The sequence below is a fragment of the Poeciliopsis prolifica genome, unplaced genomic scaffold (genome assembly GCF_027474105.1).
Source record: "Poeciliopsis prolifica strain line A6 unplaced genomic scaffold, Auburn_PproV2 SCAFFOLD135, whole genome shotgun sequence".
Lineage (NCBI taxonomy): Eukaryota > Metazoa > Chordata > Actinopteri > Cyprinodontiformes > Poeciliidae > Poeciliopsis > Poeciliopsis prolifica.
Window position 1 is genome coordinate 438221 of NW_026562510.1, and position 25863 is coordinate 464083.

Here is a 25863-nt window from a genome sequence, read left to right on the forward strand (position 1 = left end):
AATGCATTCGATCAAAGACATTATTACACTTCTAATGTATGCCGAATCGTCTGATGGGCTGCGTCAATGGGGATTTTGTTTTGAATAACTTAATTATTAACTCATAAGTGTGCGAAATGACAAAAAGAGTTTAAATTCGTATATTCCCAAAGGGGATTCCGTACGATTTCCAGTCTGGCACGAGCCATAGGAGTGAAATCAGTCATTAACAATCAAGCAAATAAAGAGGAATCTTACCGATGAACACAAGACCAAAGGCGAGTGTAAGGAAACCGGGCTCCATGTTCACCAGTCTCCCACTCTGCTGTCCCCGTTTAGTCCTTAATTTCCCCGCGTCCTTTGTCCTGTGCTGGGACAAGAAAAGAAAAAAAAATAGCCCTCCCGTAGACAGGAGGGTCAAACCCTAATGAAACTCTTTGCGGTCAGTCCGCCGCGCCCGCCGCACACACCCCGAGAGAAGCCGCAAATAAAAGCCCAGAAAACGATCGAACACCCGGCGAGTCCTAATCCACAGACACGAAGACCCGGAGAGAACGTTCCCACGATAACCAGCACGCTGACATGACCGAGCTGCTTTTAATAGTGTGGGAAACCAAGCAGACACATCCAGAGACTGAGTCAGGACAGAGACACAGAGAGACATAAAGAGAGAGAGAGAGGCCGGAAGTTAGGTGAGCAAGGAGGAAGCAGGGAGGTCCCAGGTGGAGCCACTGACACTTTTCATGACTCATAAATAAAAGTTGGGTGGTAACCAGTTACATTTACATTTAAAAATTTACTTTTAAGAGTTTTTTCTTTTTTATCACGCTGCACTTTGCAGTTTCACTTGAGTGATTTTATCACTAGTGTCACACTGAATGAAAAACAAACATGTCTTAACCTAAAACTCATTTTTTTGTTGAAAATTTCATGTTTTTTTTTTTATTGACAGGAAGTCATTTATTAAAGTTTTCTTTTGACTTATTGTTGTTACTTATCCTAACTGTTGTCATTTTTGTCCTCAAAATAAAAAACTGTTGATGACGTAATCACGATTAAAAAGTCTTGGACGGCTGCTTACGACTTTCACCTGCTTGAAAATATGATGAAGAAATGTCACTTTTGGTTGGAAATATCACTGATTGCTCAGTATCAGCAATATTTCTTGGCTATAAATATTCGACCATTGGAAATCCAGTTTATTTCCCAATTAAATGGAGCCACAATTGTCACAAAAACACATCAGTGCTCTATGACTGACTCTCCAGTGCTGCTTTTTGGTGGAGGCAGTGTGATGGTGTGTGCAGGCAGCTCACTCTCTGGGAAAACATGCTTGTCATCCCAACGTAAGGAGATTCCAGGATGACAGTCGTGCAAGACAAGCTGTTGTGTTTCACTTTCTCTCTGACGGTCGCCCTTCCCTGCACTTTCCTCCAGTGATGACGTTGCACCTCTGTTGTCAGCTCCAGGCCTGCGGTTGGGCCCCATGCTGGGAATTTACCCAGCGCCGCCACACGGGTCAAAGTTCATGCCTCAGGCAGCCTCTCTGCAGGCAGACGAGGAGGAAGGAGGAGCTTAGGGTCAAAGGTCGCTTATCCTATTCACAACGTGTGTTTTAGTGTGTGTGCGAATCCAGTCTCTGCAATTTAGCATCTGCTGCAACACAGCAAACGAAGCACAGAGGTTCAAGCATCCTCCAGCAATCTGATTGGTTTTAGTCACAGACTTTGAATAGGACATGAACATTTCATTCATAAGCTAGCGCCTCTGATTCACCTGTGGTGATTTAGAGCGCAGCTGAAATGACGTCAGATCGCCATCTTCTGGCTATGAACAAGTTGTGCAACACATCACTACATTTTCCTCTTTTTTTGACTAATCTTCCATTAACCAAACAAATCTAAACTTGTGCACTAAATTCTGATTTCATAACTCTTCAAAGACTATATAACTATTAAAATCTTTGCAACGGAAACCCCTAAACCACAGAAAATCTGAAATTAGAACCAAAATGATACTTTTGCATGTGCTGTTTATCTATGATTCATTGATTCTGGACAACACAACACAACCCATAATGGAGATTATGAGACACTTTTTTTCTGTCAATCAACCAAAGTTGCTTCCGAACTATTTTTTTTTAAAACTTTTTAAACCCGTTTTACTTTTTCTTTTTTCCTTTTGTATCAAGTCTGTGCAGTTCAAGAGTCCGGCCACCAGAGGGGGTGAGTGCTCCAGGATAATGAATTAGTCATGTTTCTGAATTACTGCTGAAATGCATCAACATGGGCTTGAATAAATTCAATGAAGGATAAAAACTTTTTTGCAAATAAGTAAAACAACAGATTATTTACAAGAAATGAAAAAAAAATGTTTCTAGTTTGTTGCTATGGGAAGAAAGGACCTGGCATAAGGCTCTTTTGTCCTTAGTGATCAAAAGACAAAGGCACTGTCATGTTACGCTGATGATATTTCCTTTATGAATCTGTAGGTTTCTACAATGGGAGTCAGTCCATTTAAAGCTAATAAAAATACGTTTTTGTTACTTTCTACTAACCTCAAATTGAGTGATTCTTTGTTGCTGCAATTCAGAAAATCAGCCACCAGAGGGAGTGAGAGCTCCCATCAAGCTTCATGTTTCAGATGCATCAACATCGATGGTTCAGCATAAATCCTTAGTTTTGAAAGGTTCCTCTTTCTGCAGAATCCAGCTTATGTGTTCACTTTTGGTCTTTTCTTTGCTGACTAAACATTTTCTTCTCATCAGTCTCAGTCATCGTCCTCTGGGAAAAGTAGCAACATTTCCTAAAGATGAGCATAAAAAGTTGCACGTTGGCCCTCGGACCTTCCTCAAGTGATCAAACCATGACATGATCTGCCATGTTGTCCCTTCATGCATCTGTTGGCAGCTACAGATACATGCAGACATCAAACCGAATGAAACAATCAAATAACCTCCAGCATGAATAAAACTCTGGCTGCATCAAAATGTATGCCACCATGCTGATCACACAATTATTTTTCTTTTTTTGCAAAATGTGCCACACTAAATAAATAAAATTTTGAAAAACTACTTTACTGACTCAGGTTTTGACAGAGAAAATCTAAAGGCATCAGTGTGATGCAGGTTAGGGATTCAAATGATGTTTTTTAAAAAAAGAAAACCATCATCCTCCAGCACAGAATCACATCTCGTCTCTAGATAAGCGTAGAAACATCTAGATTATCTTCAAAAAGGATGAGAAATGTCAAAGAAGCAGTCGCTAACTTATAGAAAACAAGTGCGTTGATCTTTATGGGGCGGGCAGGCGTCATGCAAACTGTGAATACCACAGCCTTTAAAGATGCTATTTCTGTTATTTTTGTTAAAAAGTGTGAACATGATTAAACATTATCACTGGATGACAAAGTCTCTTGTGTGTGGGTGTCGAGATGCAGGGTGCAGCAGCGTCTAAATGTGACTAACTCCTTCCAAGTTACCAGATCCGTCTGAGTCTCACCGGTAATCAGAAAGCTAATAAGACTAATGAGGGGAAACAAAAACACATCAACAACAAAACAATGTGAATTGCGGTCAAAACGATTGCTCCCATTGCAGGAAAACCTCTCCACGTCGACACAAAGGCACGATAGCGATCTTGCACCCAGTGCGCTGCGAATGCACACAGAGCAGCAAACCACAAACACATTTTCAGCAAAAATGCACAGGATATGGTGAAAGATGCAGGCATCACCGGGCTGCACACTCGAGCTGAAAACAAAGCCGCCTGCAAAGGTGAAAATGTCAGTCTGACAAAAAATAAAACGTCAAATCGCAGTTGCTGCCGTGCTATATATTTTTATTTTTTGTGCTTTTAAAAATGCAAATAGAACCAAAAAGTTGCAACGATGGAACAAAGACAATAATTGTCTTCTGTAGATAACAACATGTATCACCAGATTAAAGCAAATCACATATTATGTCTTCAAACTGGGAACAACCTGAATGTACCTCAATATGCACCACAAGCAGCATTTAAATAGAAATAGACAAAATAATCTGGAAGCTGAAGTTAGATAGTTTGGCGAAATGGAAGATACAAAACAAATGCAGCATATGCTAACAAAAAGGAACAATAAAGGGTTTAGTTTTTTAAAAAGAACGCTGAAACTCCCATATTGTCACATATCAGTGAGTGATTTTAGCTGCCTGTCTCTAAACTAAACACACGATGCTCTGTGATAGTATTCTTTTGGACTGTGAGCAGTTTGTCTTAAAGTAAACAGAATTCATTAGTTAGATGATAACATTTATTTACACACATAGTTTGATGCACCAACTAAAAAAATTTATCCACAAAATACAATCTGTCCCTCACAAGTTCTGCTTTCATTTTCCCCTGGAAAATAAAAAAAAAGTAAAACAATGTACACAGATATAAGCCAGCAGGAGCATAAATTATTCATAACACCTCAAAAGTAATCAAACATATTAAAATATATGATGTTATTTATGTCATTTATTACTGTTATTTACTGATGCAAAAACTCTTGATGTTCGATTTACACAACTCATTTTGCAATAGATATGAATATATACAGACAGATGGTTAAATTTGTAGGTTCTCTAACATTTTTATGGGCGTTCCTCAAGGTTCAGGCCTTAGACATCAGTTTTTTTATCATCTGCTTGCTAAAGTGTGGTCTTCCTGCTCTACCCATCCAGCTTTCAAGCTGTTTTAGAAATATAGACGCTGACGTCAGCGTTGGGGATGATTCATGTGTCGTTAACCACACATTACCAAGAACCTGTGGAGCCACACATTCAACGGGTTAAAGAAGAGAAAGAAGTTAAAGAAATGCAGCTGGGAATCGGTTTCAGACTCTGATGTGTTCAGTGGCTGATATGAAAACTTTTTAAATATTTCTAAAGGACTTGGAATCAACTATGTTTATCTTGCTAGGGCTTTTTGATACTTTAACTGATGCATTAAATTGTTTAAAGCTGCCAGAAACATCTTTATATGGACACACTCAGTCTTGAGTCATTGCTTTACATGTCAGCTAATGTGTGAAAACAGCACTGACTGTAGGAGATGGATGATTAAATACTAACTAGATGAGCCTTTAACTTTTATTTAATTTAATAGTTTGTCAAGGAACAGAGTTTGAACATTTCTAGTTTGAGTTCAGCGTTAAAGCTTTTCAACGATATCGCAGGTTGTAGTTTGTTAAGCTGCATGAACTGATGTTTTTTTTTTAGTTTGAACACACACACACCCACACCCACGCACCCACACACACACACACACACAGAACATGAAAGTGGAGCAACCCAGAAAGTCCGGAGGAGTAAAAGCTCTGTGTCTAACTTTATCTCGGATGATTTTTAATCTAGTTGAGTTTTGGGGCCCTTCTTCCTGGGCTGAGGAAGAGGAGGAGGCTGCTCATCATCGGCGTCACTGGCAGGTTTCTGTGGCTAAAGGAAGTAAAACCAAAAAAATATATATACCAGTATGAAGACACACAGGCTCAGATTGAGTTTCAGTAAAAACTGAATCTTAACAATCCAGTCAGAACCAGAACCATCTTACCTGTCCGGTTCTCCGTGGGCTGGGCTGAGGCTGGCCGTTGGGTTCAGGGGCTCGGGCTCGCGGTTGGCGGTTTTGCTTGGAGCGGCTCTGTCGAGGGCCGGTGTTGCCCGGAGCCTGTTGCTGCTCTTGCTGCTGCTGCTGCTGGTGGTGATGATGATGATGATGATGGTGACGGTTGGGATGATGAGGAGGAGGATGGTCAGGAAGAGGAGGATGATTGGGATGTTGACTGGTGATGGTCCACTCCAAACGGAGCTCCTCCTCATCTGTTCAAAAAATATGAACAGAAGAATCTTAATGATACTTAGTAAAAAAAAAAATGGAGGAAGTATTAATCAGACAACCCAAGAAGGGCTTGGTGTTTTTTCATTAAGAGTTAATTACAGCCTTTAATGAAGAGACTATTGACATGATTGGCTAAAACAATAAGATATATTACCCTGCAGGCGTAGTTTCCTTGTTCTCTTAGTTCGGACACAGCAAACAATGACAATGATGATCAGCAATATAACGACACCTGATGAAGATGATAAGAAAAAACTTAGATGACTCAGCTGGTTGTTTCATTCAAGGGTAATTGTTGAAAAAAATGTTTCCACAAAATAATCAGCGGCATGATTACTGGTCCCTGAAAATTACTTTCAATCATCAAGTTATCAGAATGCAGTTATTTTATCGATTACATTTCACTTCCCTAGAGTAAAAATATGGCCTGAGTTTAGAGCCCATATTTATACTGCTTCCATTTCCATTTGGTCGCAATCTGTACTACCCAATTTTGAACACAGACAAAGATATTATTTTTCATCAGAAGTGTAGTAATTATACTATAAAAAAAAGTTTATGTCAAAGGAATATGAAAACGTACCTCCTCCACCACCTACCAATCCCCAACACAAGTCATCAGGGAAACCTAGATCCCTGAGGGGCATCGGATATCTTCAAAAAGAGAAGCTTGAAGAAATTAAATAATGTTTTACTGATCACAAGGATTAGAAAAATGTAACATGTAGACATTATTTTATCACAAAATTTTCATTATTCCATCTTACTTTAGAAAGCAGTTATGGAGCACAAAATGCCACAGTAACTCTTAGCCATGTTGACTAAAGTATTTACCATTTGCGCAACGATGACTTATGGGTTCACTGGATTCAGAAGAGGCTTCATTAAAAACTTTACAAACAAATTTGTCATTTGTAGTTTCTGCTGCTTTAATCTTAAAAGGATTTTCATGTTTCTTCATCTTGACTCCATTCTGAAGCCATTCATACTTTGCACCTTTAGGTTGCTAAAAGAAAATGGAAATAAAAGATTGATTGGAAACTCTCACTGGGAAAAAAACAAAGAATCCAACTGCTCAGGACAATTTAAGACATGAGTTTTACATCACAAGATATACCTGAAAAAATATTAGAAGGAAGAAAATGTCTGATATTGGCTTTTACTTTGACATGGCCACATGCGATGGGAAGCTTGGTTAAACAGACTAATTACATTACACAGCAGAACATTTAAAAAAAACTAATGTGAATAATCACTGAAGAAATTATTATCTCATGTCTGAATCATGACGAGCATAAAGAGTCTGTCTGGATTTGCAAGAAGGATTCAAAGCTCTACAGAAAGTAACTGTATCTTGCAGTTTTTTGGTTAAAAAGATGCAAAAAAATAAGTTCTTACATTTTTAAGGGGACATTCAAACAGTGCATATTGATCGTCACATGTTGCATTTGGTGTAGGCTTCTTCACAGGATCTGAGGAGGTTTTATTAGATCAAAGAGACCAGAAGTTATTGGGGAAATATGAAAACCATGACAAAAACCAGAAACCAGTCAGGTTTCCTCAATAAGTAAATAAAGAAAAAGATCAAGAACAGGATCTAAAATTGAGATGAATGTGCAACTTAAAGACATTTATACATACCTTCTATGCATAATTTTGTTTCCTTTATGTCTAATTCTTTTCCATTTTTATCATAAACCTCAGATTTGTAAATTCCTTCTTGTTCTTTCTTCAGATTTGTCAGTTTGAGGGATCCATTTGGATGAGATTCACCCCCATCCTGTGAGGCTAATTTTCCAGCTCTCATGTAAACAATTGTCTTGTCTTTAAACTTCCACTTCCAACCATCAGTCGGTTTCGGAGTGTATCCCAGAGGAATGTTGACGTTTTGGCCCATTAGTCCATATTTCTGACAAGCTTTGGATCAGACAGAAAAAGAAAAAAGAAGAGCATGATTAATAGGTAAAGATGATGTGATAACATGTTTTACATGACAGTTAACTTCTGGTTTTATCTGACTACAGTACTTTATTCTCCTCTATTTTAATTGCTTTGTACTTGCTTTCAGCTGATGTATAATGTGATCTCATCTTGGTAAATCCCAAACCCAATAACCATCAGTTGTGAATGTGTGAGTCAACGGGTGAATGACTGAATGTAGTGTGAAGTGCTTTAGGGTCCTCTAGACTTCTAAAGCTCTCTAAAGGTCAGGCCGTTTGCAGGTCATAGCATATGCTCAAGCTTGCCATTGCGAATGAGAAAAGGTTCAGCAGCTGTGGAAACTTCTCTGATGCACAGTATGCAGAAAATACAGCCACATATTTCTTGCACTACCTTCATTTAATGTTAAGCTGGGATTCAAAGCCTCGAGTCAAAATGAAACTCTGCAGCTTTCTGCGTTGAGTCTTTATTTTCAGCGTCTCAGTGGTGCTGGATGGTGCAAGTGTTGCATCCTGTTTTCTCTGACCACAGACACTGAGCGGCACACACTCCCACAGGGTTCTCTGACTTTAAAGTCAAGCCTGATTTCCCTTCGCTGGCTGGATCCCACCTGCTGCGGCGTCATTTTGCTGGTCTAACATTAAAAATAAACTTCCTCTGGTGGATGCAAACTTTTTTCAGTCATGACAAAAGTTCTAAGGAACAGAAATGGTACGCAATTACCCAATAACTTTGAACGAGTTTCTATCTCTGTTAAGTTAAACCCGCAGTGAATTAACCGTTTCCTGACTCATCGTTTCATTTAAAATCTCTCAGTATGATAATAAGATGCATGAAATAAGAACACGGTTCCTCCTTGTGGCAAACTGCTCTTACAACCAAATAGACCAGAAGGATAAAATTAAAGATAAACTGAGCAAAGAAGCAGGAACCTCTGACCGAATGACCTCTAGATGTTTGATCAAAACCCACAATCCTCTCCAAATGTAACCAAAACAGTTGAGTTTCTGACCTCAAAGCTGATCTAACAATCTCTGAATCCTTCCAGCGATTTAAAGTGTGGCAAGAAAAATCTGAACACAACGTGACGTTCTGAGAAAAGGAGAACTTCTTTTTCTTGCAGCACCAAATGGGTCGCTGCACAGGACCTGCAGGGAAACATCCAACTGAACTCCAGCAGAAGCTGGACGCTTTGTTTCAGTTTCAAACCAGAAGATGCAAAGTTATGAAATCCATGACCTTTAGAGGAGCAACAGCTCAGGTAGAAGATCCAGCCCCGTTTCCTCCGTGATCACCAGAAACTCATCACCTTATTCAGAAGATACTTACAAATTCTGAATAAAAATACTCATTTATTTCTCCCTCACTGTCTGACGTTAAATCAAACCAAATTTATCTTGTTTTTGCTGAGATACAATCATCAAAATGATTTCTGTTTCCTAAATGCCAGGAAACATTGTGAGAACTATGGGGGAGGAACTGCTGCACTTTGACATTATGAGTAAAGAAACTTGTGTAGAAATATTAAACAAAATCAAAAGACATCAGTAAGTAAAATCTTATCCACAGTTTGGTTTCCTAAAGACGATGAAGCTCAATTTACAGCCAAAACGGCTAAAAGAAATATAAAATGATAAAATCTTTTTTTTTTTAAGTTTGCTTTAGTTTAGCAAACTAACACCAGGTAGTTTCTCCCATGACGCTGTTCGCCACATTTCCGGACTCTTGGCCTTACCAGTGTTGGCATAGAAACAGATGAAGTTTTGAGCATCAGGTGCAAGAAAAAAAACAAAACTTTCCAATCGATAAAAAAAAAAACATGAATGCATGTTTGCATGCATTGCACTTTAAATATCGTATTCAAAGAAACATTGCTATTTTTGCATTGATGATTGCAATTTTACACATTGTTCCAGCCTGGTTGAGCTGACCCAAAATGGACCAAAGAATAAAGTTAGCATTGTGGTTTTCTGAGAACCGTCTCGTCTTCCTGTTTGTCCGCTGTAACCTCGTTTCAGACCGCCAGCAGCACCTTTTTCTGCTCCTGGCTAGAGCTATCTTCCCCTAACTCTGATTGACGATGTTTTCACTTTTAACTCCAAACCGACTGATTTTTATTTCAAAAAATTAAAAAAAGAAGCATAAAATCCATCAGCGGGAAGAACTGAGATTGGAAAACTTTAGCAAATTTAGATAAAAGCTTTCAGAAAACCTTTATGTTTTCCCCGCCAGTCACTAAAGATGTAACATTAATCAATAAAAGCTGAAAAATCAGAATAAAAATCACTTTGTTGACCTGCCTCAATTGAGGGATACACATTTTCTACTAGTTTTCTATCATTCCAATGTAATACATTTTGCACAAAAGTTTCATCTCTTCACTTGAAAACCTAAACACAAACAGATGAAAACATAACAAGTGAATTAATCTGTTTTAGACGCGTAACAGAGCAAATATCTGCATCAGAAAACGTGAAAAAACCAAAGAGGTTAAAGGTCTAGAATTCCTATAACTGAGAACAAACTGCTGAAATTAAACATTATCCTTAAAACAAATGTTTCATCTTCCCCTTCCAGCAGTGAAAAGTGATTTCTTCATTAGTTTTGTACCTTGGGAGGCGACGGCGGAGCAGCAGAGGAGAAACACCGAGGCGACAGAAAGCCATGCCATCTTCATCGTCGTCCTCCTCACACTTAGCTGAAAAGAAGAACTTTCCATCATCGAGGTTATTTCCTGTCACAGCGGCTCGTATCGCTCACGTCGCGCGGCATGAACTCTTAGTTTAGAAAGGAAGTGATCCAAGAGGCCCCACTGGTCTACTTTCCAACCAGCGAGAACAAAGACAGCGAATAGGAAATGTCATTTTTAGAAGAAGAGGCGTGCGCCTTTATATACTTCTCTTTCCTCATTGACTAAATATAAATACTGTCATACAGATTCAAAAATGACATCATCGACCTGCAGCCACCAAAGAAACGATGCTCGGAAAGAAGCCTGTAGGTGTTGTTGACTTCAAAATCTTCATTATAATCTATTAAAGCTCCTTTGGGGTTCTGACCTTCATGAGAACCAAGATTGGCATCAAAATTTTACAAAACTTCCTTATTTATGGCCACATAGTTAAGATACAGTAGATTCTTGTTCCTCTCTTTATCTTGCAGGTTGAAAATCATGAGCAGAACTTCACAATAATAAAGTGTTTCTGCACACAGAGGCGGTCCTAGCCTGTTTGGGGCCCAGGGCGAACCAGCCCGCCAGGGTGGAGTAAATGAGCTTTTACTGTAATATAAAAACATAAACAAACATTTATGTAGCCGTTCAAACAAAATGTTTATTGATACAATAAGGATATAAACAGTGAGTGACATGTATGAAATGTTGAGTTAGTAAAATTCATTTTTTTTTTGTTTTTAATCTATTAGTGAAGTTCATGTGCAGCAGATTTCAGCAACAAGGTTGTTCAAGACATGATAACCCCCCAAAAAATCAATTGAAATATTATTTTATTGTTACATCATTTACTTTTGAAGCATCCACATGGTAGCTTCACTAAAGAATAAACAGTTTGCAGAAACATATTTTGTGTTTCTACATCCTAAATGATAAAACTGATAGAACTGCTTAAAACTCTTGAAAAGATTTTCAAATCAGTCAAGGTCACAAACTGCAATGAGTTTTAATGCTTCCACATTGTAGTTCCTAAAACGTTAAGATGGCGGGCGACACAAAGTCTGATTTGATTTTTGCAAAAAGTCAAATCAGAGACAGGAAAAAAATATGTAAAACAAAAAAACATTGGCTCAAGACTGGAGGTGAAGAGACTGAAGAGGAGAAATATGAGGATCATGACTGTGATGATCTGTATCGATCCGCTGCAAAGGAAGCTGAGCCTCATCAGCTAAAAGATGAAAAATCAGATATAAATTAGGATGCAAAGCTGAAGAAAACTGAGCATACAGCAACGTGTTCTAAATAATAACAATAAAAACATATTGATTTTACTCCTTGGCTGCATAATTTACATTAGCAAAACAATTTAACCTTTTCTTCTATTCTAAAACAGTGCAGAAAACTGACATCATTGTCAGCCACTTCTTCTGTTTGTTGATTGGCCCAGTTAAAGTTCTACTGGAGGGAATCCAAGTCAATGGGAGAAAGCCCAGACTGAGCTGTGACATGCGATTTGAATTGAGAGGAGTAGCAATGGCCAGACTTATCAATGCAGGTTTGACAATAAAGTAGAAATAGAAGGAGGCCGAACATGGAGCCTTGGGGATTTCCAAAAGTTTGATCTGGTCATTGATAGAGAACAGTAGATAGAGGTATTTAAAAGGACTCTAATATGTTTTCCAAGACGTTCTTACTTTCAACAACCTATTTTTTAAACCTGAAAAATAAAAACACATCACCTTTCAGTCCCGTCGTCATTTTCCTTTCAACTCGGACAAAACAAACAGAGACGAGGACGGTCAGCACGACAATGAAACCTGGAAAAACAACAGCAAAAAACATCAGAGATTGTACTATCAAAAATATATATGATGCATATAAACTGAAATTAAATCTACAAACATACCAACTCTGGCACCAGTTAAAACCCAGATATTTATTCCATCTGGAGATCCTTTAAAAACACAACATGTGGAAACTTTTCAATCCACATAATTTGAGGGGAAGTTTTGATTATGCCATCAAACAGCAGCTATTCGCCACGGTGAAGACAACATGCCTACCCGTCTGTGCACAGTTATGAATGACAGGCTCGCTGGTTTCAGAACTCAATCTGTTGGAGACTCTGCAGACAAATTTGGCTCCTTTGGTTTCTTCTGCTTTGGTTTCAAACGACAGTCTGTTTTCCTTCATCGCGACGCCGTTCTGCAGCCACTGATGCTCGCCATCAGCAGGTTGCTACAGGGAAATTAAAACGCAGCTCAAAACGGAAACCAGGGTGAAAATTAGTCGATGATATATTTGATAGGTATTTATATCATTTCCTGTGGTTTTTACTTTCACAGGGCCATGTGAGATGATGATTTTGCATTTTAAATACGGCAGAGTATTTGACATGTTTAGGAATAAAGAATGTTCAGGAATCGATCTAGAAACTGTCTGGATTTTTAGAAACATTAAAAGCTCCACAGAAAGTCCTGTAGTTAGTAGATAGAAAGATGTAAAACCAAAGTCTTACCTCCCCAGAAACACAATGAAAGATCACATTTCCATCCTGACATGTTGCTTTTACTTCAGGCTTCTTCACAGGATCTGAGAACGTCCAATGAGATCAAACACATCATAACCATATGAAGGATAATATACTGATATTCTGCAGGCGTTTAACATCTTCTGGTGGATCGACAGCCTGACGAGAACTCAATAATTTACTATTTGTACAACAATAGTGAGGAAATAAAGAAAAAAAAAGATTTCAAACGTGACCAGATGTTCAGAAAGCTATATAGAAATGTTGTTGTACTTACCCAGCACACATAGATTTGTTTTCCTGGTGGCCTGCGGTCTTCCACTTCGATCAAAAACCTCAGCAGAGTAGAGTCCTGCTTGGTCCTTCTGCAGATTTGTCAGTTTCAGGGAGCCATCTTGATTAATATCATCATTGTTACCTGTAATTAGCATCACTGATCTTTTATAAAATATTAAGCTGCCATTTAACGTCCACCTCAGAGTATCAGGAGGTTTTACTTGGTATCCCAGAGGAACTATGAAGTTTCCACCCACTGCAGCAAACTGGTCACAATCTGTGGATCAGAAAAAAAGAAAAGATTGTTTGATTTTGGACACTAGATGGCAGACAAGAATCATCTCTACCAATAAAGTTTAATAAAGCATGAAAAACACTGATTGAGTTTGAGTTAAGAAACTGTGGTACTGAATGGAAAAAGTTACCAGAAACAAAGAAAAATGGTAAAAAAACACTAATTTCTGAGGAAATAATGATTTTCCTTTATTGCAAAGTTTATTAGTTAAAGTTGTTAAGCTGCTGCTAAAATAGTTTTAAATATCAGTTTCAGACATTTTGTGTTGGTAAGTTTTATATTTGGATTCAGTTTGTACATTTGATCGGTTTCAGAGTGTGAGAAAAACTCACAGCTGGTTAAAAAACCGCGTTTCATTGGCTGATCACATGGTTCTGTTTCTGGTTTCAGCCAATGAGATGAATGTTTGTAAGGACAAAACTTTGAGGCCTGTTTTCTCACCAATATCATCATTATTATTATTATCATCATCATTATTATTATTATTTACTGCTTTGCGTTTGACATCATTTTCAGAATCTATAAGTAGATCACTGGCAGGACTTGTTCCTGGTTTTGTCAAGACAAAATAAATGTGAAAATAGACATGAATCATCTGCGTTATGAAAATAAGGAAACAATTCACATGCAGGTTTGGATTTGTGTCCTTTTGATTTACGGATTTCCATGAGTTTAACTTCACAGAAACTGCAGGAAGTTGACCGAGTCAGAACTTTTTCTCGAGCTTCACGTCTTCAGCAGCTGAATGACATTAAATTTGAACAAATACCTGCAGATGGAGACGAGGGACTCAGAGTTTTTAATATCAGACTGGTACCTTGTGAGGCGACGGCCGAGCAGCAGAGCAAACACACGGCGACGACAGAGAGAGACGCTGTTGCCTTCATTGTCACATTTGGCCGGAGAACTTTCCCTCACTGAGTTCATTTCCTGTTTCAGCTCACTTCTATCTTGTCAGTGACACTGTTAGTTGAGAAAGGAAGTGATCCAAAAGGCTCCATTTCTGCTTTGATAGAACACCAAGTATTTTTATTTGCTTTTACATTTCATTCCTTACACTTTATTGCTCATTTCAATCGTACAAGGACAAAATTATTTGTCTGAGAGTCTTTAAAGTATAGATCCTGAGTGAATAGAAATCTCGTTTGGCTCCTGGTTGGTGGTGATGAGGAGGATGATGGTTAGAAAGAGGAGGAAGACGGTGATGATGATGATGATGATGATGATGGCTGCTCGGTGTCTGTCTGCTTCAGAGGAAGCTCAACATCGTCTGTTCAGTGATTAAAGACAGACAGGAATCAGGAGTCAAAGCCAAATATTTAGATAGTTATTTGTGAAGACATTATTTGAAACAGTTATGATTGTAATTCATTTCTTCATCGATCTTTAAGATAATTTCAGCTGCTTCTAATAAGTTCACCTTCAATCTACAAAGTTATTATTCTTAATCACTGATCAATAAAATGAAATAAATTACTTATCAGTTGCTTCTTCCTTTTCCTTTTAACTCGGACACAGCAAACAGTAACGGTGACGATCAGCAGAACAACAACAACTAGAGACACAAATGTTAATGATTTATGGACATTTTAGTGCATTTTATGTATTTATGTCAATTTAAAAACATACCGACTCTGAATCCATGGAGAATCCAGAAACGATTTTCATGCAATTCTTCTGGGAAACCTTTAAAAAACAAGAAGTAACCAAAAGAATCAATAAACTTTGCTAGGAAGGTCATTGATATTCCGTTGTGTTTTAGACAGCAGTTATTAGCTGAAGCTTGTGCAGATTTAAGCCATAATGACCACAATATAAATACTGACCTATTTTAGCACAATTATTAGCGACAGGCTCACTGGTTTCAGAACTGGCTTCGTTGAAAACTTTGCAAACAAATTTGCCGTCTTTAGTTTCTGCTGCTTTTATCTCAAAAGTCAAATTACTTTCCTGCAACTTGGCTCCATTCAAAAGCCACTCGTACTTCACATCCACAGGTTGCTGGAGGAAAACAGAAATAAAACACTATTTGGAAATTTAACATATTATGAAGTGCATTGTGTTATGTTACAAAAACCTGTTCAGGATCAATTACCTCAACCTCAGTGCAGCCAAACTCTATAACATTGCTATGATTTACTGTGACCTTTACTTTGACAGGGCCACGTGAGACAGAAATAACTGGTTTAGAGAGAAGAGGAACATAACAGACTAAGCATGACTCTTGTGGTATTTTGGTGAAAGAGACGTGAAAATAAATACTTACTGCACCAAGAAAGCAGTGAAACTTCACGTTTCCATCCTGACATGTTGCATTTACTTGAGGCTTCTTCACAGGATCTGATGAGGTTTGATTGTTATTGAGGAAATATAGAAACCGTGACAAACAGATCAGACATTTTGTACGTACCCAGCACACAGAGATTTGTTTCCTTCATGGTTCTTGCTTTCCTGGTTCCATCAGAAACCTCCGAGGTGTAGCGTCCCGTTTGGCTCATTCTCAGATTCATCAGTTTAAGGGAACCATCTTCATTTATATCATCTGTTTTACCAATAACTACCACTGCAGATGTTTTATGAAATATTGGTGTCCATTAAACTCCCACTTCAGAGTATCAGTAGGTTTTAATTGGTGTCCCAGAGGAACAATGAAGTCTCTGTCTGCTGCAGCAAACTGGTCACAATCTGTGGATGAAAAAGTCAAGAGTCAGAAACAAAGAAAAGATCCAAACAGATCAATAATGTGAAACTGGAAGTGATTTTGTTCCTACCCAGTACACAGGTTTGTGCTTTTCTGGATCAGTAATTTTCCATTTTCGTCAAAAACATCAGCGGTATAATGTCCTGCTTGGTTCTCCAACAGGTTTATTAGTTGAAGGGATCCGTCTGAATTAATGTCACTTTCTCTCCCAGTTGCTATCCTTTCTTGTTTTTTATCAAATATTATGCTGCCATTTAACTTCCACTTCAGAGTATCAGTAGGTTTTAGTTGGTATCCCAGAGGAATAATGAAGTTTCCACCCCCTGCAGCAAACTGGTCACAATCTGTGGATCAGAAAGAAAATAAAGCAGCGGAAGAAGAGCAGGGTGAAGAGAAGAGGAACATTTTATAGGTGGTACCTCACAGTTGAGCAATAATTTACTGTCATCAGTTCTATACAAGAAAAGTCAAAGTGGTGGTAAAAGTTGGACCAGATTTCAATTAAAATTGTAAACATACAAAGAAAACAGCTGAATATTAAGAGTATGGAAACAATTTGCACATAGGAGCTGAAATAGGAGATATTTAATTTAGATGTAACTAGACGTAAAGAATAAACTATTTTTAAAGTCAAAAATGAATTTAAAGGATGTTTAATACAGACCTCCTCCACCACCAACAATGTTCCAAACACTAGGAAGATCTGGGATGGAGGAAAACACATGAAAAATAAAGTTATGACCATGAGGGACAGAAAATTAACATTATTTATTTGTGAGCATTTATAATCAACATATTTTTTAAAAAGAAATGACTGGTTTCAAGCAGCAGTTACTGTGGAGCCCATTGTGCTCTGGTTACCACAACATACTTACTTATTTTAGCACAGCTATGAGAAACAGGCTCACTGGTTTCAGAACTGGCTTCGTTGAAAACTTTGCAAACAAATTTGTCGTCTTTAGTTTCTGCTGCTTTCATTTCAAAAGTCAAATGACTTTCCTTCATCTTGCCTCCGTTTTGGAGCCACTCATACTTCACATCCACAGGTTGCTGGAGGAAAACAGAAATAAAAAACAAATCGGTTCCTTGTGGTATTTTGGTGAAAGAGACGTGAAAATAAATACTTACTGCACCAAGAAAGCAGTGAAACTTCACATTTTCATCCTGACATGTTGCATTTACTTGAGGCTTCTTCACAGGATCTGATGAGGTTTGATTGTTATTGAGGAAATATAGAAACCGTGACAAACAGATCAGACATTTTGTACGTACCCAGCACACAGAGATTTGTTTCCTTCATGGTTCTTGCTTTCCTGGTTCCATCAGAAACCTCCGAGGTGTAGCGTCCTGTTTGCTCATTCTCAGATTCATCAGTTTAAGGGAACCATCTTCATTTATATCATCTGTTCTACCAATAACTACCTCTGCAGATGTTTTATGAAATATTGTGTGTCCATTAAACTCCCACTTCAGAGTATCAGTAGGTTTTAATTGGTGTCCCAGAGGAACAATGAAGTCTCTGTCTGCTGCAGCAAACTGGTCACAATCTGTGGATGAAAAAGTCAAGAGTCAGAAACAAAGAAAAGATCCAAACAGATCAATAATGTGAAACTGGAAGTGATTTTGTTCCTACCCAGTACACACAGGTTTGTGCTTTTCTGGATCAGTAATTTTCCATTTTCGTCAAAAACATCAGCGGTATAAAGTCCTGCTTGGTTCGCTGACAGGTTTATTAGTTGAAGGGATCCGTTTGAATTAATGTCACTTTCTCTCCCAGTTGCTATCCTTCCTGGTTTTTTATCAAATATTATGCTGCCATTTAACTTCCACTTCAGAGTGTCAGTAGGTTTTAGTTGGTATCCCAGAGGAATAATGAAGTTTCCACCCCCTGCAGCAAACTGGTCACAATCTGTGGATCACAAAGGAAAATAAAACAGCGGAAGAAGAGCAGGGTGAAGAGAAGATGAACATTTTATAGGTGGTACCTCACAGTCTAGCAATAATTTACTGTCATCAGTTCTATACAAGAAAAGTCAAAGTGGTGGTAAAAGTTGGACCAGACTTCAATTAAAATTGTAGAAATTTTAAGATATATCAATTATTTAGTATGAAACCTACATGTCATGTCCGCTGGTATTAACACTCTAAAAGGATTTATGGAACTGATCGGTACCTTGGGAGGCGACGGCAGAGCAGCAGAGCAGAAACACACACAGCACAGAGTCCGATGCCATCTTCTTCACACTGGACTCGACAGAACAACTTGCCATCGTCAAGAACATTTCCTGCCGCGACCATTTATATGCGCCAGCTCTTGGTTTTGAGTGGAAGTGGGACACAAAGCCACAATTTGAATGCAGTACAAACATAGAGCAGCACAAAAATTACAGTCCGACAGCGTTAATAATGACATCATCCTCTCAACAAAATAAAATTGCCAGAAATGAAAGTCTATTTATTTGCAACTACCATCAATCTACACTCAGAACTCATTAGAAAAGCATTTCAAAACACGACTTTAGGTCTATTTACATTGCACATTTCTCACCACTTCCTGTGGGTTGACATAAATTCTTCCCTCAGCGCAAAAGATCAAAAAAAAAAAACGTTTCAATAATTCTCCTCATCAACCACTTCTTGGTTGCAACTTGATTAAGTTTTTGGAAAAGAAAAACCAATTCAATAGTCGAATAAACATCAAAGAAAGCGGAAATGTTCTCAGGTGAAAAGTTTTGTGGTTTTCATGCCTGAAAAGTCATCATCTGAAATGCTCAGACAGCAAAAACACTGGTGCAAAAATAACCAGACTGTTTCCTAGAAGTTAAAAAAAAACCTGCTAATAAACAGAGTTTTACAGGAATGGTGATGGTTACAGAGGGAGGAAGGATTTCTGATGCTGCTGCCTTGTGAAATATCACATTTGCCACAGGTCAGAAAAATTACTACAAACAGCTTTTTTTCCCGATCTCGGTAGCGATCCTCTTCTGCTTTCCATGGAGAATCATGTTATGTAGCCAGAACCCAAACCTCCTCGTCAGCACTGGTTCTGTTTCTCCGACTTTCTCAACATTTTCTCAACTGAGTAAAGTCTGAAAAAAATATCAAAAGACTTTTTAGCTCTCTAGCTGCTTCTATCAAAATGGCAGCACTGACATATGTTCACTAAATGCACTGAGTTGGAGGATTTTGACAGCATTTCAATGAATTACAAGTTTACTTTTGGTTTTATTTATTGCGACACAAGCTAACAGAGACCTCAATCCGTCATCGTCGTGAAACTAGTTTGAATAATTAAGAATAAAAACAGAATATTTTGCACACAAAGTGATTTTCACACATAGTTTGATGATCAAAGCTTACAGCTAAATAAAGAAAAAATGAAATATTCAGAAATCTGTAACACTGTCTTCAATGAATTACAAATATTCATAACACAAAATGATACGAGTTTAAAAAAATGATAAAGAAGCCTGCAGTCTGTTCATTAGCAGAACAAGCTACACAGCTAGAGAAGCTGGGGTCTTCACAAAAAAATATATATAGATATATATGTAAACATATGCATAGTTTGAACCGAGATACATTTACGTCATAAAAACACTTTCCACTCCACTAAATGCCAGAAAAATAAGAAAAAATTATCTTCAACAGGAGAATCGGGTCAAAAGTTTAGCAAACTGCAGGAAATGCTTGACTCAAGTAATACAGATTTTAAAAAAATATAAAATTATGGAAATGTTTGTAAAGAGCTGCAGCTTCCTGGTGATGGTGTTGAAGAGGAGGATGATCAATGAGTGCAGTACGCTGCTGATGAAGACTGTCCTGCTTGGTACTGAAGCTCCGCCTCATCTGGTCAGAAAACAGCAGCAGGTGTTAATCAGCAGGCAGAGGAAGGAGCTTTTATTTTCCAGTCTGACATGATGAATATTAATGATTTGATCAACTTTCATTGATCAAACCAGAAGGGAGACATATTGTTCAGCCAGAATAGTCAGTGAGGCCAACATGTTCTTAATTTTCAGACTTGCCACATTTGCTTTCATAAATTTAAACCTATATTTTAATTTCTAATAAGATTTACTGTGATTGAACTCCCACAGACTTTATGAAAAAATGCAAACTTTTATCTTTTGTTTAATTTTGCATTTACTGAGAGCAAACAATGAAAGTGGGCCGAGCAGTAAGCCTGGGGGTACTCCAGAGATTTAATATCAGAAATGAATAGGAAGCAGTGATGGTGGATTAATCAAATCATCTTAAGATGATTTTAATAAATCTGCATTAATTGAGAGAGTTTGAACTTTGAATTCAGATAAATAAACACTTTACCGTTCTTCCCTCTTTTCTTCTTACATCGAATGCAACACACAATGATGAGGATGATGATCAGAAGTAAAAGACCTAAAACAGAAGAAAACACACAAAAAAATCAGATGCATGAATAAAAATATATGACTTATACAAGTTGAGGTTGATTTGAGTGCGTTTCAGTGAAACAGACCTGCTGCACCAGCAATATAAAACCACATGTCATCTCCAAGGAGCTCCTCTAGGATGTCTAGGAAAGCTTAGATAAAAGTATAAAATTAGAAACACGCTTCATTTTAATGTAACATGGTTTACTATTGTAAATATTCCAACTTATAGACGCAGAAAAGGCTATTAGCTACATTAATAATGTAATACATGCTGTATATACTTACTAGAGGCACCACAGTAATGACTAAAATAGTCACTTTTTTCAGAACTGGCCTGGTTGTAAACTTCACATGAGAAATTTCTGTTTTTGCTTTCTGCAGAGTTTATAGTCAGGGAGGTTTTTGTTTCGTTGATGACGACTTCACCGTCCCGCAGCCACTTGTACTGCGCGTCATCAGGCTGCTGCGGGAGAACGAGGTCAAAATGTGGTTAAGAGACCCTCAGGGGTTAGAGGAGGGTCAGGCTGAACAGGGGAAACACTTCAGGTTGAAATGCAACTTGAATTAAATGAGAAGAAATAACTTGAGAGTGTAAAATCTCACCTGAGCTGCAAGGCAGGTAAGGATGAGCTCTGAATCTTTACATGTTCCATTTATTCCAGGCCTTTTCACAGGTTCTAGTGCAATTAGATAAAAAAAAAAAAATACATTTTAGATTGGTGAGAAATGTTAATCCTGACAAACAAGACAGGAAGCTTCTTTACTAACTTCATTTCACAACAAACAGGGAAATCAAGTTAACTTTGATGGATCAAACTCAGGATGGAAGATTAATTTACTTCAAAATGTGCTACTAGTTTTTCATATCAGTGGTGCTGATATTCTTACCGATGCAGGTGTGAGTCAAAGAGTCACTTCTTGCAGAGCTGACTTTGTTACCAACTTCACAGGAAACAGGCAGGTTTTTAGTTTCTGCAACTTTTCTTTTCATGGAGATTTCTGTTCTGTTGCTTATCATACTGTCATTTTGGAACCATTTGTAATTTATGGTGTCATATTTTCGATCATCAGGTTGCTGATAAAAAGAATAATGAAAATGTAAAAAAAAAAAAAAAAAAAAAAAGATTAGAAAATCATAAAGAATAATCAGAAAAATATGTTATTTGTATTTTAATCTATTATTCTATTTTTGCAAACATGAAATGGTAAAAATGTCTCAAGATGTTATATTTACTGCATTATTTTCTATTACTATCTAATTGGATTATTAAAGCTCTCTAAGGTTATGTAAAAAAAGACCTGAAAGAATCCCATACTGCTCTATCCAGGTTTTTATTTTTTTTCCTTAATAAAAACAAAAAATTGCCCTTACCGGATTATGGCTGCAGGTAAAGACGACCTCTGAGGCCTGACAGGTTATATTCAATGTGGGCTTCATCACGGGGTCTGAGTGGGTTCAAACATGACGCATTAATAACAGAGACATCGTAAAATGAATAACGTGAGCGGCTCATGTTTGACCGCTTCAGGAATCACAGTGACATGAACCGATGAGAAGTTAAAGTCCTTTAATAACTAGGCAATGAAAAAGAACAAATGGAGATTATCGTTGACTCAATGAGGAATATGTAACCAATTATATACTTACCTAGTACACATACTCTTGTGCTCTTTGAGGCCAGTTCTTTTCCATTCCTATCAAAAACCTCACTGGTGTAACATCCTTCATGATCCATATTCAGATTTGTAAGTTTGAGGGATCCATCGTCATTAATATCATTTTTACCTGTAATAAATTGTTCTGGTTTTTTATAAACTATTATCTTGCCATCAAATTTCCACTTCAGAATTTTATCAGTAGTTTTTAGTTGGTATCCCAGAGGAACATCGAAGTTTCCACCCACTGCAACAAACTGGTCACAACCTTTGGATGAGGAAAACAGCAGAGTCAGTTCATCAGTCGACTTCAGTTTGTATCCTAGAGAAAAAATGACGCTTTAGCTTGTTGCAACAAAATGGCTGCATCCTTTAAAACAGAAAGAAGAACGAAAGTAAAATCAGGTTTCAACCAGGTCTGAAAAACAAAACACTGATATGATTCAGCTCTCCTCTCTGTCATTTGTTCCACTAAACACTTCATAACATGAAAACTGAATAAAAAACAATTTATTTAATGTGATCTATAACAGAAACATCAATTCTGTTTCGTTCAACGCCAAAATGTTGCATTACTGGTATCCAGTGTCCACAGCAAAGTAAGGATTATATTTTAGAAATCGAATTTAAAGATCAACACAAACTTTCTGCAATTGACTTTGATTCTTCACATCTGCAACGTTTGATGTGGGCCTGGTGGAAATAAAACCCGCCTACGCTCAAAGTCAGAGCATTTTGACACGGGTTTAAAACTCTTATTTACTGAAGGAATTAGAATTTTTTTCTGTTTTCCAAAGTGGATGAAATTGCAAAACGTTCATGCTGAAAACGAAAAGCGATATGTGAGACTCAAGAAAAGGAAGATTCAAAAGATCTGAGTTGAAAGTCGAGAGTGATCATAATCATATGCATCGACGTCGCTGCACAATTCTGGTTTCAAATTTGCAACCTATCTGATTTGTGTGCGTCTCAGTAAAATTTTGCAGAATATGAAAGACAGTAAAGGCGGGAACAAAATGTGAAATTAATGCTCACGATTTCATTAATTTCCCCCGCAAAAATTGTTTCTTTAAGAAAAAGATGAATCTGCTGCACAGCCAGGGATCAAATTTCAGCTTAGATAAATATTATCTAAGCTGTTAGATAAACGCGTGAAACCATCAAAATTATGAAAGTCTTGAAATAAATTGAGAAAAAAATAAGTCTTTTGATCTCAACACCTGGAGACCACATCAACTCACAGGAAACGTCTTATTCATATTTGTGAACTGAAAGTGTTTAATTACGTAACCATTCAATTGTTCAAATAAAATAAAAATATCAGTTTTTTTTTTTAATGTTACCTATTGTCTTGCGATATAATTACTTTTTTAAAAGCTACAGTTCAGTTCGGTTTTGATGGGTTCACTAAACTGAATTTGCTTTAGAGACGCATCGGAGCAAAGATCTGCAGATAAAAACATGAAGTGAGAGAAATAAACTCATTATGGTGAAGTGGATCACATGACGTGGTCCACTTCTGTAAATTCTCATCATAAAGTCCAATATTTCATACCTTGGGAGGCGGTGGCGGCGGCGGAGCAGCAGAGCAGAAACACACAGACGCTCAGCAGCGAGGCCATCGTCTTCATCGTCCTCATCGCTTTGAGCAGAACTTTCCAACATCGAGGTTATTTCCTGTTTTGCCACAGACGTGTGATGCGATGCTCATATCTCTTTTTTTTTTTTTTTTTTTTACAATGCACACTTCCTCTGGTGTCTTAAAGAGGAAAACATGCATCAACAAGCATGTTTTAGCAGGCATCAACATGAACTTTTAGAAGAAAGCAAAGGTTGACCCCAGGCGCTTTATCTTCACACTAGGAATGATCAGAGTTGTCAAAAAACAATTATTGTGCTTACAATATTCAGATAAAAGTTGAATTACAGTGACTTTACCTGCCTTATATCTCAAAATGGAGTGGTTGCAAACTGTGGCATCGCGTGTTACATTGTCCCACCGAGAAGGGAGACTTTTCACACCCTTGCAAGTGACAGCTAGAGGTTATCTGCTTGTGGTTTCACAGCTTAAACCAGGCCAGCAGATGTGGAGCCTGTTTTTTCTCTCTGTGTTGATCTGTAAAAAAAACCCATGAAAAAAATAGATATTTTCTCTTTCTTTATCTCAGTTTTTTTTCTTTTCCAGCCTCATTAAGCATCACGGATAATAACATCTCTGTTTAGTTTGATTCAAATCCATTATATTGATTTATTCCCCCACTGAGGGACAATTAAGAACATTTCCATTTCTACTCTGTTCGATATAAATGGTGCGATTTCACAAAGGAAGTCCAAATTTGGACCATCCTGGAAACTCTTCTGACAAAAGGTTATGCTATCGTTCTTCAATCTTTTTCTTTCATTCTTTTTCTGCTTCATTTGTTTTATTTTTACTCATTGCTGTCAATTTGTGAATTGACCAACCTGCAGGTTGCAGAAACTTTTCCAAGTTTCTCAAAGATGATTCTAAGAAAATGGAGTTGTTGTCATTTTTGGATGAAATTTGAGAGAGGGCATCTTCATCAAGAAAAATGAAGCCACCCATTAATAACCTCTAATGACAAATATGATTTTTGTGTTGCTATTTGCTCAAATATCAAATGTATCAAAAGACATACTGCTACTTAGACTCATATTAGTGTTGGACTGTTGTCGCACCATCTTGTACTGAGTAAAGTGTGATCATAAGGGTTGAGAGAACTACAGTAAATGACACATCATATTATGATTTAACATAAAGATACATTTAACAGAAAACCAAAAAAAGCAACAAAAAGTTGACGTCACCTTAAATACCAACACAGTTCATATTAGTCTCCTCAGGGTGGCGCTGTTTCACCACCTCTGCATGCAGTTAAGACGTTCCAAACAATAACCCGGATCCCTCCACTTAGAAATTAAGTGCAGCACAAAGCAGAAACTTGCTTTGCTTTACAACAAGGACTTCAGATTATAAAATTTAGCATTTACATATTTACTTTGTCCCTTATATGGTTTCTTTAAAACTGCAAACTGGGAATAAAGTAAATAAAGTGACTGGCGAAGGAAACTAGTTGCTTTGCATTTGATTTAGGGGCACGAATGAATACAACTGCAGGCCACACTTTTCAGGTTTTTGTTTTCACATTTGAAAACAAAAAGTTGTTTTTCTTCGACATCACAGTTAAACACAACCCACCTGCTAAAGTCCCATTAAAATATGTGGAGGTTTATGGTTGAAATGAGCCAAAATATACAAAAAGATTTTTTGAAAAAGTCCAAGCAGGCCAGAGGAATAATGGATGTGAAAATCAAAGCGTAAAGAAAAATCTCTGGGACAATCTGTGATGATTGTATGGCATTATGTCAAACGTATTTGTTACGGAGGTCGACATGTGGACTGTGTTCTTATGCTGGCCACAGATGACCCATTTCAGTTAAATGGGCCTTTATAAATAGATCAGATATTTTTCCACTGGTCCAGTCCAACTCGTCCAAACATAAGTCAAAGACTCCCCAC

General features: G+C 37.6%; 2 protein-coding genes and 1 long non-coding RNA gene across 3 annotated transcripts in view; all 3 read right to left on the minus strand.

Annotated features, from left to right (window-relative positions):
• Nucleotides 1-636, minus strand: part of ptgfrnb (prostaglandin F2 receptor inhibitor b) — a 43387-nt gene extending 42751 nt beyond the window's left edge. The window contains exon 1 of the mRNA XM_055025030.1: nt 238-636. Coding sequence (XP_054881005.1) covers nt 238-283 — 46 coding nt within the window. The 5' untranslated portion in view covers nt 284-636. The remainder of the gene's footprint in view (nt 1-237) is intronic.
• Nucleotides 637-5330: 4694 nt separating this feature from the next.
• Nucleotides 5331-24152, minus strand: LOC129355448 (uncharacterized). The gene is made up of 22 exons (XM_055025034.1): nt 23881-24152; nt 22318-22593; nt 22042-22115; nt 21558-21744; nt 21273-21346; nt 20955-21132; nt 20753-20818; nt 20581-20652; nt 20055-20100; nt 18425-18495; nt 14368-14457; nt 13257-13532; nt 12968-13041; nt 12513-12687; nt 12356-12403; nt 12189-12266; nt 11582-11677; nt 10389-10476; nt 6437-6491; nt 5992-6106; nt 5553-5818; nt 5331-5437 (listed from the first exon to the last, which is right to left on the minus strand). The coding sequence occupies exons 1-22, from the start codon at nt 23963-23965 to the stop codon at nt 5348-5350; spliced, it is 2580 nt and encodes an 859-aa protein (XP_054881009.1). The 5' UTR covers nt 23966-24152; the 3' UTR covers nt 5331-5347.
• On the minus strand, nt 16358-17454 carry LOC129355454 (uncharacterized). Its single transcript, XR_008605274.1, has 4 exons — nt 17380-17454; nt 17127-17301; nt 16916-16954; nt 16358-16595 (listed from the first exon to the last, which is right to left on the minus strand). It is a non-coding gene; the product is annotated as an uncharacterized LOC129355454 (long non-coding RNA).
• Nucleotides 24153-25863: the final 1711 nt, after the last annotated feature.

What these genes read in the sequence shown, in the direction of transcription:
- LOC129355448 (XM_055025034.1), bottom strand. Translation starts at nt 23,965, where the DNA reads ATGAGGACGATGAAGACGATGGCCTCGCTGCTGAGCGTCTGTGTGTTT. An exon ending in CTCTGCCGTCGCCTCCCAAG is followed by an intron (nt 14,458 to 18,424) that starts GTACCGATCAGT and finishes AGTGAGGGAAAG; the next exon opens with TTCTCCGGCCAAATGTGACA. An exon ending in TTCATTGTGTTTCTGGGGAG is followed by an intron (nt 12,688 to 12,967) that starts GTAAGACTTTGG and finishes ATTTCCCTGTAG; the next exon opens with CAACCTGCTGATGGCGAGCA.